This window comes from Phytophthora cinnamomi (genome assembly GCF_018691715.1).
Source record: "Phytophthora cinnamomi strain GKB4 chromosome Unknown Contig120, whole genome shotgun sequence".
Lineage (NCBI taxonomy): Eukaryota > Oomycota > Peronosporomycetes > Peronosporales > Peronosporaceae > Phytophthora > Phytophthora cinnamomi.
Genome location: NW_027151053.1, coordinates 63,096 through 79,280, shown reverse-complemented (window position 1 = coordinate 79,280; position 16,185 = coordinate 63,096). Strand labels below are relative to the sequence as shown.

The 16,185-nt window shown below is 54.3% G+C and overlaps 10 protein-coding genes across 10 annotated transcripts; 4 read left to right on the top strand and 6 right to left on the bottom strand.

Moving 5' to 3' along the window:
• Positions 1 to 257: 257 nt before the first annotated feature.
• IUM83_08865 (Drug/Metabolite Transporter (DMT) Superfamily) lies at positions 258 to 1,276 on the top strand (the record flags this gene model as incomplete). The annotated part of the gene is made up of 2 exons (XM_067933261.1): positions 258 to 1,148; positions 1,223 to 1,276. The coding sequence occupies 2 exons, from the start codon at positions 258 to 260 to the stop codon at positions 1,274 to 1,276; spliced, it is 945 nt and encodes a 314-aa protein (XP_067781179.1).
• A 109-nt stretch (positions 1,277 to 1,385) lies between these two features.
• Positions 1,386 to 2,699, bottom strand: IUM83_08864 (uroporphyrinogen decarboxylase; the record flags this gene model as incomplete). Its single annotated transcript, XM_067933260.1, has 2 exons — positions 1,386 to 2,358; positions 2,440 to 2,699. The coding sequence occupies 2 exons, from the start codon at positions 2,697 to 2,699 to the stop codon at positions 1,386 to 1,388; spliced, it is 1,233 nt and encodes a 410-aa protein (XP_067781178.1).
• A 508-nt stretch (positions 2,700 to 3,207) lies between these two features.
• On the bottom strand, positions 3,208 to 3,857 carry IUM83_08863 (Microsomal Glutathione S-transferase; the record flags this gene model as incomplete). Its single annotated transcript, XM_067933259.1, has 4 exons — positions 3,208 to 3,278; positions 3,351 to 3,466; positions 3,544 to 3,656; positions 3,726 to 3,857. The coding sequence occupies 4 exons, from the start codon at positions 3,855 to 3,857 to the stop codon at positions 3,208 to 3,210; spliced, it is 432 nt and encodes a 143-aa protein (XP_067781182.1).
• A 570-nt stretch (positions 3,858 to 4,427) lies between these two features.
• Positions 4,428 to 4,877, bottom strand: IUM83_08862 (Zn-dependent hydrolases of the beta-lactamase; the record flags this gene model as incomplete). The annotated part of the gene is made up of 1 exon (XM_067933258.1): positions 4,428 to 4,877. The coding sequence occupies one exon, from the start codon at positions 4,875 to 4,877 to the stop codon at positions 4,428 to 4,430; it is 450 nt and encodes a 149-aa protein (XP_067781106.1).
• Positions 4,878 to 4,965: 88 nt separating this feature from the next.
• On the bottom strand, positions 4,966 to 5,220 carry IUM83_08861 (Zn-dependent hydrolases of the beta-lactamase; the record flags this gene model as incomplete). Its single annotated transcript, XM_067933257.1, has 1 exon — positions 4,966 to 5,220. One exon carries the CDS (start codon positions 5,218 to 5,220, stop codon positions 4,966 to 4,968), a length of 255 nt encoding a protein of 84 aa, XP_067781181.1.
• An 842-nt stretch (positions 5,221 to 6,062) lies between these two features.
• IUM83_08860 (Microsomal Glutathione S-transferase) lies at positions 6,063 to 6,730 on the top strand (the record flags this gene model as incomplete). The annotated part of the gene is made up of 4 exons (XM_067933256.1): positions 6,063 to 6,200; positions 6,264 to 6,376; positions 6,473 to 6,588; positions 6,660 to 6,730. 4 exons carry the CDS (start codon positions 6,063 to 6,065, stop codon positions 6,728 to 6,730), a joined length of 438 nt encoding a protein of 145 aa, XP_067781007.1.
• Positions 6,731 to 7,258: 528 nt separating this feature from the next.
• On the bottom strand, positions 7,259 to 7,756 carry IUM83_08859 (Microsomal Glutathione S-transferase; the record flags this gene model as incomplete). Its single annotated transcript, XM_067933255.1, has 3 exons — positions 7,259 to 7,329; positions 7,417 to 7,532; positions 7,608 to 7,756. The coding sequence occupies 3 exons, from the start codon at positions 7,754 to 7,756 to the stop codon at positions 7,259 to 7,261; spliced, it is 336 nt and encodes a 111-aa protein (XP_067781087.1).
• A 1,058-nt stretch (positions 7,757 to 8,814) lies between these two features.
• IUM83_08858 (Plasma membrane protein) lies at positions 8,815 to 10,825 on the top strand (the record flags this gene model as incomplete). The annotated part of the gene is made up of 12 exons (XM_067933254.1): positions 8,815 to 8,822; positions 8,902 to 8,974; positions 9,061 to 9,090; positions 9,150 to 9,251; positions 9,316 to 9,519; positions 9,584 to 9,734; positions 9,809 to 9,882; positions 9,944 to 9,994; positions 10,064 to 10,196; positions 10,273 to 10,363; positions 10,421 to 10,511; positions 10,592 to 10,825. The coding sequence occupies 12 exons, from the start codon at positions 8,815 to 8,817 to the stop codon at positions 10,823 to 10,825; spliced, it is 1,242 nt and encodes a 413-aa protein (XP_067781088.1).
• A 584-nt stretch (positions 10,826 to 11,409) lies between these two features.
• On the bottom strand, positions 11,410 to 13,082 carry IUM83_08857 (Mitochondrial Tricarboxylate Carrier (MTC) Family; the record flags this gene model as incomplete). Its single annotated transcript, XM_067933253.1, has 10 exons — positions 11,410 to 11,570; positions 11,654 to 11,743; positions 11,817 to 11,929; positions 12,004 to 12,074; positions 12,145 to 12,254; positions 12,332 to 12,437; positions 12,514 to 12,632; positions 12,717 to 12,835; positions 12,905 to 12,974; positions 13,049 to 13,082. 10 exons carry the CDS (start codon positions 13,080 to 13,082, stop codon positions 11,410 to 11,412), a joined length of 993 nt encoding a protein of 330 aa, XP_067781153.1.
• A 1,722-nt stretch (positions 13,083 to 14,804) lies between these two features.
• On the top strand, positions 14,805 to 16,068 carry IUM83_08856 (RpsU-divergently transcribed protein; the record flags this gene model as incomplete). The annotated part of the gene is made up of 3 exons (XM_067933252.1): positions 14,805 to 15,046; positions 15,150 to 15,657; positions 15,733 to 16,068. 3 exons carry the CDS (start codon positions 14,805 to 14,807, stop codon positions 16,066 to 16,068), a joined length of 1,086 nt encoding a protein of 361 aa, XP_067781091.1.
• Between the last annotated feature and the right edge of the window lie 117 nt (positions 16,069 to 16,185).

The following is a 16,185-nucleotide window of genomic DNA, read 5'->3' as shown; positions in this document are numbered from 1 at the left end:
CTGGATGAAATGAAATCCCTGCCTGCTAACTGTATACGGCCAGCTCCGGGTATGTTCTCTTACTCCTATTTGTTAATGTGTAGAGCTTGCTAAACGGTGGAGTCACATGTTTGCTGCAAGTGCAGCATTCTTGACGAAGCAAATTGCCGCCTCTTCGCTTCTTTCCAATTCAGTTCTCGCCACTTCGACCAGGCCGTTGACTAACCGCCCAGTTTGAAAACTCCTCGTCACTTTGAAACACAGTGGAGCGTGCGGAGATGTCGGTATCGCTGAAGCAAACGACGGCTTCGCGCCTCGCCAAGACTAAGAAGCCGTTGTCAGAGATGCATCAGCTGCAACGCGCCGTGAAGGAGTTGCAGCGTGAGGCGGCTGATCAGTTGGTCCTGGAGGTGGAGTCTCAAGCCACATTCGAGTTTCTGACATCGCAAATCCGGGCGCTGCGCAGTGCCTTTGATACGCTTTCAGACGTGCTGATGGCTGAAGTGGACGGCCTGCGCAAGGAGATGACGCGGAAACTTGGGGATCTCGATGCAGAAGTGGTGCGCCAAGGAGAAATGCACAAGGCTACTCACACCGAGGTAATGCAACTAAAGCGGACGATGGAGATATGGGGTCTCAAGGAGCGAGACTGGGCAAAAGATAACGAGATTCTCAAGGCCTCACACAGCCACAATATTGAGTGGATGCAGCAACTGCAGCGGGATGTAATGGACGTGAAGGACAAGCTTCACGAAGTGAAAAGCGATACAGGCAGTCGCATTTCGGAAATTTGTGAGGAGGCGAATAGCTTGCGCGGAAATTGGCAGAAGCACGTCGACGACATGCTAGACCGATTGCAGGATTTCGACACGGCTGCTCAGAGGCAAGCTTCAGAAGCTCGCGCACAGGCGCAACAGCGAGCGGATGACCTGGAACTCATGGAGCAAGCACTGAGTACAGTTCAAAAGCAGCAAATGCAGGTACGCTCTGGGCTCGAAGAGCAAACTCAAAGCGTGTCATCGCAGATCGCATTGCTGGTGAAAAAAAGCGAGATTGCAGAGGCTGAAGCGAACAACCAGAGAATAGCGCTTGAGCAGCTACGTGCCAAGAATGCGGTGCTGGAGAAGGAGCAAAGGCGAAGGATGGACAATATCGGCAAGATGTTCACGGTAATTACAATCAGGATTTGGGCAACTTAACTATACCAACTAACGCCACGTGATGCTGGACATGTACGCGTTAGATTTTTGCAGATGCGCTCAACATTTCGCCGACAATGCTTGCAGCAGCTAGTTGATTGTTTGTTAATTCGGAGCAGTTAAAGACAACGCTATACCTTTCAGGAATGCCTCCTGCGTGCACCCCTCGTTTCTATTCCAATACAAGCCCAACCTGACGGGCGGCGCTTAACGCGAATTCATCTCGAGCGAGATCTGCTGCACAGCCTTGATGAAGGCGTCCACGTGCGCCGGCTCCATATCCGGGAAGCAGCCGTGGCCAAGGTTGGCCACGTACTTCTGCGTGCCGAAGCGCTTGAGCATCTTCTTAACCTCGTCATAGATAATGTCCGTCGACGCGTAAATGACGCTCGAGTCCATGTTGCCCTGCAGCGAGACGCGGCCGCGAGCAAGCTGACGCACCTCGACAGGGTCGGACTGCCAGTCCAGGCCGATGCAGTCGTACTTGGTGGCGACGAGCTTCTCGTAGGCGTACTGCGTGCCCTTGCAGAAGCACACCATCGGGGTCTCGGGGGTCTCCGCCTTGACACGGTCCGCGATCTGCACCAGGTAGGGGAACACAAACTCGTAGAAGTGGTCCTGGGTCAGCACCTCAGCGCCCACGGTCTCAAAGACCTGCAGCGCTTGGGCACCGGCGCGCTGCTGCGCCAGCAGGAAGTTGACGCACACGTCGGTGATGCCCTGCAGCAGCTTGTGGGCCGCCTTGGGGTGCTGGTACAGGAAGGTCTTGAGCAGCGCCTTGGTGCGGCTGCCGCTGCCCTCGATCATGTAGCACATGAGCGTGAGCGGGGCGCCCACGAAGCCGATGAGCGGCACCTCGCCGTTGATCTTCTGGCGCGCCAGGTTGAGCGCGTCCAGCATGTAGCCCAGCGTGTCCTCGATGTTGGGGTTCAGGTCGAGCTTGTCGATGTCCTCAGGCGTGCGGATGGGCTGCGGCAGCACGGGGCCCACCTTGGGCACCATCTTGACCTCCATGCCCATGGCCTGCGAGATCACCAGAATGTCCGAGAAGATGATCACGGCGTCCATGTGGTAGCGGCGCAGCGGCTGCAGACTCACTTCCACCGCCAGCTCGGGCACGCCGCACATGGTGAAGAAGTTGTAGCCCATGTCACGCAGCTCGCGGAACTCTGGCAGGTGGCTGTCCATACACACAAAAGAGGGCAATAACGTTAAGATTCCCGGTCCATTGGGGGCCGCAGACGGCTCAAAAGGTGCTCACCGTCCGGCCTGACGCATGCACCACACGGGCACGCGCTCCGTGCGGTCGCCGCGCAGCGCACGCAGCAGCAGGTCGTTCTTGAGCTTGGGCAGCTGGTCCAGCGGCACGCGCTCGAGCGGCGTGCGCGTCTTGGGGAAGGGCAGCGCCTTGCAGGGCTTCGAGCACTTCTTGCTCTTCTTCTGCTGGCGCTGGACGATGAAGGCGGCGGCTGCGGCGGCCGAGAGCGCCACGGCCAGCGATGTGGCGGTCACTTCGCCCATGGCGGGTGAGGAGGAGGGGGAGGAAGAGCGAGAGTCGCGGTGGTCTGGCGCTAAAGGCGCGGATCGACGAGTGCGAGTGCGACGGGATGTGGAAGCTGGGGCGCAGACAGACCCGGCATGATATAATTAGTGGACGGACGCCATTGGCTGGAGGAGACGTGCGCTTTTCGGCGAATGAGCGCGCTGATATTACGCAACATTGCGCTAAGTTGCACTGGCCACTTCAACTTCGCGCTGGTGGTGCTGCACTTTGACGGGATGGTGCCGCGTGGAGTGACGGGAGCTGGCTGGCTTTTAACAGCAAAGGTGTTTGCCCGTCCGAGCAAGTTTGTAAGTGGAGAGTTTGCTTTGGTGGTCGCTTTATATTTTCGTGTTTTCGTTGTACTGTAGGGGTTGGAATGGCTAACTGAGCTTCTGTGCTGCATATCCCTGTTTGTGCTGAGGTTTGTCCGTATCACCACTTTCTTTTGACGCAACAGCGTCCTTAACCCAACGTTTCCGCGGTCGATTACAGAAGCCCCAGGATGCGCAGACTCGCCTCGACGCTCAGGCCAACGCTCACAAGCAGACCGAGGTAGCCTTCATCGCACAAGCACCAAAGGTTAGAGGCTATTACCGCCAGACGAAATACCGAGCAGCAGCAGCACTTACCAAAGCTGCCCTGCAGTCGCTTCTTCGGGTCGCCCGACGAGTAGCCGCGCATGTAGACGATAAACCCGAGAACGCGCACCAGTCCGGCGATCGCGGCAATCTGGGGACGGTAGACTCTGCAGAGCAACGGAAGCGCAACAGCGTAAGCCTTTTGTCGATCCTCATTCCAACTGCCAGTGCAGCAACAACGTACGCTGAGGTGAACAACAGAGCCAGGAAAAGCGGGATGTTCTCCATGATGTTCTGGTGGCCGCGCTGCACGCAGTTGAAGGCCTTGGCGTTCTTGTCGCTCTGCTCCGCGTACATCTGCAGCACAATAGCGAGGCGGCTCAGTACAGTATTGCATCGTCTTCATAGTTACACAGTGCGTCTCACCTGCGGATACGCGATGCCGTAGAGCTTGCGAGCCTTGCCCACCTTCATCCCGGCCCACATGTTCACGAACGCCAGCAGCACCACGAGAAGCGGCACGTAGCCGTGTCCGGGCTGCAGCTCAATGCTGGACATGTTGCTTGGGGCTTGCCGGTGCTTGAACAGTCGAATCGCGTTGTGACGTGTCCGCCGTTGGATCGGGAGCTCTTCGTCGTATTTAAGGCGGCCGATTACGGGATCAAAAGTGTGGTAACGGGTGATGTGTGAAGCTCCAAGGCTTGGAGACCAAGCTGGTGCTTGACTTACATCGTCATTCTATGAAGAAGCTTTCCAGCACACGGTGTACTGCAGCGCCATGTGTCTGTTGTGGTTATGGCAAGACGGAGGTGCCACAATCGCTGCTGGCCCGAAACAACATCATTCCTCCGCTTGGTGCAGCAACATTCTTCAGCGAGTTTGCAAAATAGTCATCGACGATGGTTTGTCCTACAGCACTGCTAGCGCTGTCTACCTTCGATGTTCATGAAAACAATGCACACGTCCTTTACGTCGAAAAAATGTTTTAATCGTGCATCAAAGTGCACCACCACGTGACCACTACAGAAACTATGAACACGAATGCAAATACGAATACAATGCCAACCTAGCAACCAGTAGATCCGGGTCGAAGGCTAGGCTTCTCATCCCCGCTCCCAAGAGATCACCTTACACAATGACCGTCTTGACACCAGGGACAACCCAGACGACCTTGTTCTTGACAACCGCATCCGCAGCGAGCTCGGCTCGGACGTCTTCGACGGACTCCTTGAAGTGCTTCCACGACTCGAAGTGTAGCGGCACCATCTTCTCCGCGCCAATGTCGTGGGTCAGCTGAGCTCCTTGCGCGCCATCCATCGTGATCTGGACAGGGCCCGTCGGCAGCGGAGCAATGGCCTTGCCGAGGTTCATGAACGCCACAACAACGTGGTATCTCTTCGGGAGCTCGCTCGCCAGCTCCGGAATGTGCACCGTGTCACCCGACACGTACACAACATTCGGCAGGCCGTCTGTCTCGTTCGCACCAAACGAGGGCGACTCGAGCACGAACCCCGTGCACTCCCCTCCAGGAAGATGCTGTGTGGGCGTTCCAGTGATTTTGAACTGCTTGCCGTTCAGCGTTATCGTAGTGGAGCGAGGCCACGAACACCAGGGCGGGGGGCGAGGTTCTTGGCGCCGTCCAGGGTGGTGAAGACGTGTCGCCCATTCAGCATTGTGCGGCCTGATGCGTCCAAGTTGTCAACGTGGTCTTCGTGGGGATAGCGTCGGTGACAGGCAAGTCCTCGAGTCCAAGCGCAGGGTCGTCGGTTTTCGTGAGCACAACTCCGTCGCGTTGGTCGAAGTCGCCATGTTTGCCGAAGGCTGGGTCGATCAAGAAGTTAACGTCATCAATTGACAGGATGGCCGTAGCTGTACTGATGTGCGTAATGCTGACGGTGGACTTGAAAGATGAAGACTTCATGGTCGAGGGGCTTGAGTAAAAGGCTTGTTGGTCCCAGAGAGAATTGCCGAATGAAGTGAGAGCACCGATGCGAATAAAATTCATGGAACCACGCGGTCGCAATCGTCGGTGGTCATCAAGCAGACAGAATGGCGGCCACTTCATTTTGGCGATGGCTTGCTTGAAGTGCCCGACCAATACTATCGGACTGTTGGTATCGGACCGATAGCTACCATATAGCTCGGTATCGCATTCAAATCACGCGAATACCGCACTGTCATCGATGACAAATTGCGGCCTTCCTTCACGTAAGTAAGTTGGCAATGGATCAGTTGAACGGTGACCTACGAAGCCTGAGCAAAGCCTCTCAGCCAAAGTTAGGCTGTATCCATACCACAAGCGATGAACAAATTTCCCAGTCCACTTGTCCTTCAAGAGACACCACCGTAGGAGTTGTGTGTGTATTCACGAGGTTCAGTCTACAGCGACCTATTGGGTTATCCGAAGACTGTGCGGCGGAATAGAGCTGATAAACTCGCCCAGGGGGAGTACGCTCGTCGAGGTGTGTACACAGCCCGCCAAAAAGATCGAACCATTTTACCTCATCGGGTATAATAAATAAGCGTGCTGAGTCTTCCTGAAGGGCCAGGCCGATTGAGATGCACCACGTGTGCCGCAGTCGAAATCACCGCAGAGAATGACTGTGCACTTGTTGACTTTAGCGTGCATACGAAGGTGAAACTAGAGGCACAGATAACGCAATCGCTCTTGGGATTGATCTTAGGATCGGAAGCAGGAGTTGGAACTGTACATATAGTTCACTTTCCAATTCTCTCACCCCAGCACAAAACCCCACAACAACGATGACCGCTATCCAACTGGAAGTGCAATCTGCTCATGGCTTCGTTCCACTCCTAGTGGTGCTACTGATGCTCGTCATATTTTGGGCTGGTATCAAAGTGGGCAAGGCTCGCGAACTTTACGGTGTGAATTACCCGCAGGTAATGCCCCAGTCAATACTGCTTAACCAGCGTCCGCGCAGAACTGAGGTTTTATTTGTGAAGATGTACGCGGAGCAGAGCAATAGGTACGCCAAGGCCTTCAACTGCTTGCAGCGCGGACACCAAAACAACTTGGAGCAAACCCCGATTTTCCTTGCTCTGCTCTTCACGTCTTCGTACGTTCAGTAGGAACTTTTTCAACAAAGTTTGCCTCTAAAACCTTTTTTCGCAACGAAATACTCATCCGATAGCATTCTTCTCACTGTTTTCAGGGTCTACCGTCCCCAGATTGTTGTAATTGCAGGACTGGTGCGTGTGCTCGGATTTATCGTCTACATGCGTGGCTACTCGTCGGGCGACCCGAAGAAGCGACTTCAGGGTCTTTTCGGTACCGATACTTGCTTTCTTTTTTATCTATTGTACGTGTTCCCTAGCCTAATTTGCTTCGGTTTTGTATAGGACTGGTTGCTCTCCTCGTCAACGCAGGACTGACTGTTGAAGTGGGCTTGCGTATGGTCGGGGGCCTGTAGTTTTGATAGCACAACCTTTGTCTTGAACGGGGTCAACAAAACCACAGTAGTGCTACCAGTACTTACAACAACGAAATATGCTCACTGTTGTTTTCATTTTCTCATTTACAACATCAAGTATTTTCACATGCATCCAGTAACGCGCGAACCCTGGAGTCTTCTATCGTGTGGTGGGTGACCCATTTTCGCCGATCAACCTTGTCCACCTCCAGGATCCGCGCCATTCATTCTTACATATTGTTGTTGGCAATTTCAGCAGCAGCTTCATGTCGTTGCTACTCTGCCTCGCAGCACTTTCCCTCGGATACTCGCGATACCACCGGCGCTGATTGCAACACTTCACGTACGTTCGCCTCACCTTACCCCTTGAATTGGAGGCATCATGAGCGTGCTCACCGGTCCGTTCCTTCTTGTGATACTTCTCTCTTCTTCACTCTTCTCCTCGTTCTTCATCTCTCGTATTTTATTGCCGTCTGGCTCATCATCATTTTCACCAAATTGTTGTTCTTGTTCAGGAACAAGCAGCCACTACAGGTGGCCCAGCAGGCGCAGAGCAGCTTCCAATGATAGTCCTAACATAACTAGCGTTCCGAGATGGCCTGCAAGGATGCAACGAAGAAAAGAAGCAGCATTAGCAATGAAGATCATAAATGGCAGTGCAGAGCTAACTAAAATGGAGAACGCACCAAAATTGCCTTTTCTCCTTTTCCCAGGATCGCCGGTTGAGTACCCCTTGACGTACATGACGAAACCAGCGATGCGGATGAACCCGGCTGCTGCTGCGACTTTGGGGCGGTAGATCCTGCAAACCAACGAACGCTCTGTCAGATTAACGATAGAGACTACATAGTACACTCTGCAAGCTATTGCCACGTACGAGGAGGTGGCAAGCATGGCGTAGAAGAGCGGGAGGTTCTCCAGGACGTTCTGGTGCGCGCGCTGCACGCAGTTGAACTCGTTGGCATTCTTGTCCTTCTTCTCGGCGTACATCTGCGGGTACGGCACGTTGAACTGCTTGCGCGCCATGCCGACGCGGAAGCCGGCCCACTGCTGACGAGGCCGGCGCCAATGACTACAAGCGGGATGTAGCCATGCGCCGGCTGGAGCGAGACTCGCACTGCCGACACCGACATATACAGTGGCGGGGTTGGGGCGCTTGGGATTCCTGTGCTGGGGAATGGAGGTGCTTGGGCGGTCGGAGGCGAATTCCGTAGTGACCGGCACGTCGCGCATTGCTCGAGTCACCGATGGGGCAGCGCCGCGCGCAGCATGTTCTTCGTTTTTTTGCATTCTCGTTTTCCTTATCTTTGTTTAACGGCGAGGAGGTACCGTCGACCTTCATCTCGGAGGCCGCATGGTGCTGTTCTGCGGCGAGGGCGCGGATGTAGCCGAGGGGGACGGCGCTGATTTTCGCAGCGGTCTGTTTCGTTGAGCGCGGCAGACGAGCCCGAGGAAAAGATACGAGGAGGAGACCGTCAAATATTGGGCCCGTTTCAACGCGGGCTGATTTTTGGCGTCGGTCCCCGACTCGATGCGACCGGCACCGGCAGCGTCGAGGGCCTCGACTCGAGGTGCGTGCGTGCTCGGCGTTTCGGCGAGTAGAACGCGGCGCCGAGAAATTGCATGCGCGCCGAGCTCCTGCTCGGAGACGACCGTCTCAAAGCTGATACCGGTAATGTTGAAGTGGCCCGGGCGAAGGGGCGCCGAAGGTTCGTCCTTCGTGTCTTTCGTCGGGCCGGCACCAGCAGGCAGCGACACTTTCGTGCAATTGAATTGGGCCGCGATCGACCACTGCGTCATGGGCCTCCCGACAACGCGTTGTGGGCGCGTGGCTACAGGGCCTGGACGGCCGAGCTTGTGGTTGAAGCCCTTGCTTTGGTGGTTGCCGCCAAGAAACACGCGGATCCCGGCGATGGGGTGCATCGCAGACTTCTGCTGCGGCTGCGGCGGACTTCAAGTGGTTATCCTAGAGGGACAACCTATTCTTATCCGCCCACTTCAACTTGGAGGTCGTTTCGGCCGTTCTTGGAGGGGGAGGAGCTCGTCCTGCTTTGCGCAGCTGTGGTTGCTCCAGCCAGATCAGCATGGCAGCGTAAGTTGGTCTCTTTCAAATGACGAGAGCTTGCAGTATTGTTGACCTGGTTCGCGTTTGCTGCAATTTGATGACCAAGTGCGGCGGTCAAGAAGCTATCGCGGTACTGCTGCAACAACTGCGGAGGCGCAGACCTGTATCTCTACTGCTGGGTAGGTAATTGTGGTTGATCACGGTCTGGTTAGTTCCTCTTGCTTGAAGACCTGCTGACACGCTCCCGGGTTGCGATGGTGAGCAGAAGGGATGCCGGCACGTGCAAAACATCAAGGTGCGTCCATCGTTTTCCCGGGGCGAGTGCACCAGGAGTGAAGACAACTGTGTCTTCAGACTTTTTACGCAGAGACCAAGTCTATTCAGCAAGAACTGGAGATGCTGCGCGTCACGATCTACGAGCAGGAGATCCGATTCCGGGAGTACGAGCTGCAGCTGGTGCGTGGATTCTGGCGCGAGCTGTGTGTATTTGAGTGTTGTTGAGTTTTTGTATCCGTTGCAGAAAGAAAAGCACGAGGGCTTGGAATTTCTATTGGAGCAAATTAGACGGCTTCCCAGCTTCTATCCACCGCAATTGTCTGATGACCCCGCATCAATACCCTTGAGCCTGCCCTCGTGGTCAACTGTTGCCGCCAAAATGGTGTGGCAGCAATTCGATGGGGATCATGACGGCAGGTTGACCACTGAAGAACTTCGTCAACTCAAGGTAAGCTGAAGTATCTGAGCTTTCTTGAATGGGTGGAATGGTATGCTTACACTCATGACGTTAGGATCACTTGCGAACGAATCATGAAAATATTGACGACATTTTGCCGGACTATCCTGAACATCCTCTGACCGCTCGGCACTTGCTTCAACTATATGAGTGTGGAGAGCATGCCAAACTGTCAGATGATCTTCGTTCTCTTGGGATTTTATGCGGTAGGCTCCTGTTTGGTATCGTTGCTAACAAACGAGGGCACCGTGGCTCAAGCATGCATATTGTCGATTTGTAGGATCATCGCAAGCATTGGCGCAGTCACTCGCGACCTCCGATACTGCTCTGTACCGTATCACAATGGAATCGCGGGTATCCAAAAGAATTTTGACTGTGGGGCGAAAGTCGGACATTCTAACCTTTTCGTGCGTAGCAACTGCAAAAGGAACGCGATAACTTCCAGAAGGAGGTGGATGAAAGTAAGGTAGGTTTGTCAGTCGGTGCCGAACTCGACAGCCTCGCATAGTTATCTAATAGTGTGCAATTCTTTTAGAGGGCGAAGACGCGCTTGCGTGAAGTTTTTGCAGCCTCCAAGCAATCTCTCGAGGACCAAGCCCGCGATCTCATCAGACTACAGCAAAGAGAAGCTCACAGCGAGCTACAGCTTCGACTTGCCGACGAAAAAGGTCAAGCAGCGGTGACGGCTAAGCTCTCGTTTGCCGAGTCCTGACAATTTGTTGCTGTGGCATGTGCACCGAACAGCTGCAGCTGATGCAACAACCCTGTTGAAAGCGAAACGTGAGTTGTCTGCAGCTAAGCATGCGTTGTTGGATTTGAGGGCGCTTGTCGATGAGTACGTTTGCTGTTGCAAGCATAGTGTATGTATGAGCTGGTGCTCACAATTTTGCAGTCAAATATCGGAAAAGGAAAAATGGCAGCGATACTGCTGGGAGCTGGAGGAGCGACTGCACGAAGCTTCAAACGCAAGCTACGTCAAAGAGGTAAGCAGAGTTGCTGTTCAACATTAGACAAGTTAATTGCACACTGCTTACGTTGGTACTGATGTCGATGTCGATCAAAGCGTGATCTCTGGCGAACAAAGGACGCGAAAAAGGAGGAGAGCCGGAAGAACATGCTCTTATACATCGAGGCGCAGAAGGGCAAGCGCCATTTTGAGCGCCCCGCCGACCCTGCTCAAACTGAGAGTTCGAAGTGCGGGGTCTCTGCAGTCTCGGAGATGGCAGTACATGTATTGTCAGCAGACAGAGACAACAACAAAAGCATCACCAGCAACACCGGGCACCCTTCGAATTAGCTCAACCCAGAGCATACAGTGACGGTTGATGGGTCTCTAAACGGGCATCGCTCCATACAGAATCGGTTGAATGCTTTCATCTATCTTTACTGAAGATTTCAGCCATACATTCGTTGAACAAAACTACTGGTGCAGCTTAGGTTGCTCCCCTCATCCAGAAAATGTTCGTGTCACAGCCCTCCTGCGCAGGGGGAGTATGAGAGGAGGGCTCTAATGCACTCCGGATATCGTCTAATCCTCGGGGGCGCCATCGAGTCACTTCAGGGCCACGAGCTCCTCCATGATCGAGGCAAAAAACAAATTGGCGTAACCCCAGGATAACCCATGCGTAACCCAAGTACGAAAAGGGTACACTCACTTCAACTTGCACAAAGCGCAACGTTGATCGACAACACGAAGATACGACCCCTGATTATTGCGCGTGTATTCAACGATAGAGCCGACGGGGCTTGCGGCCCATGCTTACTTACACGTCGGCAGAATTGGCCATCGGCACAATTTGGTCGAGCTTTCGAAGTGAACCGTGGGTAAGGATTCCAGGTACATGTTCCCTTCGGCCTTTTGAGATTGCTGAGGGTCCTCAATCAAATGCCCTTGTTGTAGATGAAGTGGCGAATGGGCTGTCCGTTACGATCCACCCGAGACCGGAACTCCTCTTCTACGCTGTCAGCCGAAATCGTGCCCATTTGCGGGAAGAGGGCGACAGCGCTTGGCATGGCGCCCCATAGGCACAACGTCAGCACAACTGTTTGGAGGAGGCAAAAGACGCACATCAGACAATCAGGAGGATACTATCCAAGTACGTATGGTGAGGAAAAACGAACGTACCGAGTTCTGCAGCAAGCTTGGGGTATTTCGCCTTGGGCATGATGTTCGTCTTCTTCATGATCTCATACAGGTACGGCGGAAGAAGCAGAGCTGTTAACGATGCACACATAGACAATGAATTAGAATAGAGTAAAGCATTCAGCTGAATTAAGCTAGAACGTACTGGGCATAGGCAAAGCAACACGCGTCAGCGCCACCTGTCCAAGCGACTGGCGTCCAGCGGCAACAGAGCGACCGTGCACATCTCCGTGCTCATCCATGATGTCGATGCCCTCCCTGTAAATAATAGGCCAGGTTGGTCAGCGACAACTACCTACACGCCACGAAAATCACTGAGCAGATGAACTTACTGAAACTCGTTGAAGCGCATGGACACTGCGTTGAATGCACCGGCGCCAGCAACGGCGACAAACGGCACCATCTACCAGAGGAAAACGCGCGTAAATAATAAGCAAAACAACCAAGTTGTTCAAGCAATGACTACTACTCACCTTTCCCAAGAAAGAACGCGTGCCCGGAGAAATGCCCTTGGCCTTCTCAACCATCTTGCCGAGACCGACAGCCATCGAGCAAGAAACAAACGTCGCGGTTGCGTAAGACTCTGTGAACCAATAACAAGACGTGGCACATTATAAGCTGTGAGCACAAAACAACGGGAGAATCAACGAGATAAAGTACTCAGAATAGTCGAGTTGTCCTGCTCGCTGCTGGCATTGCGGTTGGCGTAGTTGAATCCAGCGTTGTAGCTCTGGTTCACCCACTGCCAGAAAATTGTGTTTCCCAACTGTACAAATACAAACAGCAGATTAGATAAGCCCCCAAGTCTACCATGATGCCATTCCGCAGCGATGGAGTCGTACCGTGGGTGCAGCAAGCAGCATGCCCACACATATGGGAATGTTCACGGGCATGAATGCCGACAGACGAAATGCCGCCGGAACCGTCTCGCCGGTCTGGGGGTGCACCGCAGCTTCGTAAGCTAAGCATTCGCGTTGCAGAAATCACCACAGCAGAGTCAGCGCACTCATCAATCTATAAGAAGCAACTCGAGCTGGCGCCTCACCTTGGCGAAGATCCCAGAGCTCAGCATCCTTGTATTGGCCAGGAGTGAGCGTGCCATGGCGAAAGCCCTCCAGCGTCTGCGTCGCATGCTGAATATCCTCCGAGCTCAGAAAGAGCCACCTGCAGCACAGACCCAGTATGAGCTATCGCCGCTTTCACTGTCGATAACAAAATCATACATGACCGTACTTTGGGGACACGAGCTCGGAAAACTTGCGCCACCGACCGACGTAGGTCGAGGTGTCATAGCGCGGCTTGTCTGGGCGGCGTACAGCAATTGCATTCCAGTCAGCACGTGGTGTACGTCACATGCTTCGCGCATTGTCTTCTTACCGAGCGAGAACGGAGGCACTTGGTCGGCAGACATGTTAGTATAGCTGTTCTAGGTTGTGCAGCTGCTGCAGTTGCTGCGGGTTTACGAGTGCACATGCCAGCAGCAAGCGCCACCTCGACTTGGTTGGTCGAGACGCCACGCATCTCTGGGCTTTATCCCGTCGTCTCCATCAAGTCCGGGCACAACTGAGCCACGTCAGTGGCACGATGCTTTGCACCACCGACAGCTGCTTCGATACGGTTCACAGTTTAACTTTTTGTACCAACTGTGCCACCACCTAGCCATGAAGGCGTCGATCAGCAAGAATTTGGTCGCGATGAAGCGCCCTCCAAAGTCGAACCCGAGACTGATATGCTTTGATTGTTGCTGATTCATTGGCTACACCGAGAGGAGTTCTGCCTGCTATTTAGTGCGACCACCATGGTCATAGAGAGATTGTGGCAATAGCCACGTTCAGAGAGCTCTTCATTCATCGTGATTACCGCGAACACTGGACAAGTTCAACTTCAAGAGCTTGTAACGCAGGCTCCGATGGCGCTGTGCGAGCTCACTTGCCAACACGAGCTGAAGAGCGGGCAATTGGAGAACGTTGCATTGGAGGCAGCGAAAACGTTCGATTTGCTGCATTCGGTGGGTGTGTCCAGGAGGTCGGGCAAGCCTGCTAAACTTTCAATTTCCCGCACGTGCTTAGAGGTCAGCGCATTGCAAGTCTAGGTGCTGTTATGCATGACTGCGTTGGGCTTTACAAGCGTATAATAGCTTCAAGTGTCAGCAGCATCAAAAGAGGTTATGACGATTCAGGCTTTCCAACGCAGGTAGGAACATCCGTCGGATCAGGTGTACAAGTGAACCGAAATGGGCCTTCGTTGTCAAAAGGAGAACATTGGCAAATATCTCGTGATTGATGGCATCTCTGCCAAGCCGCTCCATGCCAGACCGCAGCAACCGGAGTAGTGTACTTGTACGTCACAAGCAAAATGGCTTTCCGACCACCAGGCCCTACGGTGTTCTCAGTGATATGACCGCAGTGGTCTACGGAGAGTGGTGGTTAACGGGTATATTGCAGCACCGCTTTGCGGTCAAGGCCAGAGCCGTTCTGCAAGATGCGGAAGTTCCCCGCTGCTTGCTCGTCGGAGAAGTGTTACCGAGCTGGAAGCTTCCGCAACGCCAGCAAACCAAGGCTACAGTAGCGATTTATCACGTTCGCCCACAGTCGTGCTATCGGCACCGCCCTTGGTATCTGTCGTCGTCTATGATTATTCGCCTCTCCGTGCATGTGGTCGTGCGCACCGTCTTGGCCAATGCCCCTTCGGCGGAACAGGTCTTCACCGTCTCGCCGGGCGCAGCGCCACCCTCCTCGGTCGAGCCGACCATCGTCATGCCAGCTGTCGACGCAATGCTCGACAGACGCAATGTTCGACGTCGTCGCGGCCGCCTCGGTGGCGGTCATGTTCTCCGTCTGACAACTCCGCAAATTTCTCTTGGCGGGAACATCAGCGTGAAGACTCTCCTCTGGACTCGCTTCATCTCATCCAAGAATGAACTTCACCCCAACTCTAGATCAGTGCCATTATCCGCTGCTGGCTTGCATTTTTGACTCAGCCCCATTTGCAATACATGTAGATCGCCAATCCATTTCACTTCAACTATGTCACTCTTCTCGAACCTTCCCCCGCGCGAGTGCCCATCGGCTTCGTTTCTCCACACTCGAAACGGGGGGCCAAGAAGCAAGAAGAGACCAAGCAGCTCGCGACCATGGCGTCCAGGAACCTCATCCACCGCGCGGTTCGTGTCGCCAGCAAGCGCAGCGCTGTGCGCGCCGTCTCCGCGTCTGTGGCGGGCCGCCAGTGCTTCCAGGCGGCACCCGCCGCGGCGCAGATCCGCCTCCAGAGCACGCAGACCACTGCTAGCAGCGAAGATACCGCGAAAGCGGAGGCTTCAATCGACCCCGAGCAGCGCATCTTGGAGAAGGCGATGCACCACGTTGCCGTCCACGGGTCCGTTGCGTTCCGACGTCCTAATTCGCCCTATGAGCTGAGATATCGTCATTTTTAACACTGCGGAATGCTCTCTGTGACTGCTACTTGTTGTGCGCAATAGATGGACCATTGAGGCTCTGGCTGCTGGCGCCACGGACCTCGGCTACCCGTCGGTGGCGCACGGCATGTTCCCTCGCGGAGCTGTGGAGCTGGTGGAATACTTCATGGACTCGAGCCTCGAACAGCTCCGCAAGACGCTGATCGTCAACACGGAGCAGCTGCAGGCCATGACGGTGGCCGAACGTCTCAAGTTCGGGGTTCGCACGCGTCTCGAGATGCTGGAGCCGGTGCTGGCCACTTGGCCGCAGGGTATGGCGGCGGGTGCACTGCCGCAGAACGCCCCCGGAACGGCGAAGAGACTGGCAAAGATCTCGGATGAGATCTGGTACTTCGCCGGGGACAAGTCCACGGACATGTCCTGGTACACCAAGCGTGCGATTCTTACGGGCATCTACGCCAGCACGGAGCTGTTCATGCTTAGCGATAAGTCGCCCAACTTCCAGGACACGTGGGCGTTCTTGGACCGCCGCGTCGACGAGACCATTCAACTGGGAGAGGTGCCGCAGAACGTATGTGATTCTTTTTTTGTTGCTCGTTCGAGGGTTGATAAAACTAACGAGCTGTTTGTTTTGGTGTTTATCTAGCTGAACGACGTGGCTGGTATGGCCAGCATCGGCCTCCAGTCTATTTTCTCAGCTGTGACGTCGCTTGCGGGCCCTCTGGCTGGACAGATTATCTCCAATTCTCCTCTGAGTCACGTTCCCAACCCGATTTCTGCCGTAGGAAGCGTGGTTCCGCCTTCGGTCGTCTCTGCTGTTGCGTCGGGAATGCCGTTTAGCGGCCCCGCCTCCGTGGCTAGTACCGCGTCGGGTGACGATGCTATGGCATTCGAGTCGAAGGATCTAAAGGAGATCAACGACGAGCTCGAAAACTCGGTGGCGTGGACACGACTGAGCGAAAAAACTAACCTACCCAGATAGTGCGGCAACAAGTGATTTGTGGCTGACTTCACCTGCTGAAGTCGACCACACGCCAACATAAAGCCACAACAACAACCAGCAAAAAGGTATTTCTTGAACTGAAAATCCTTATTGATA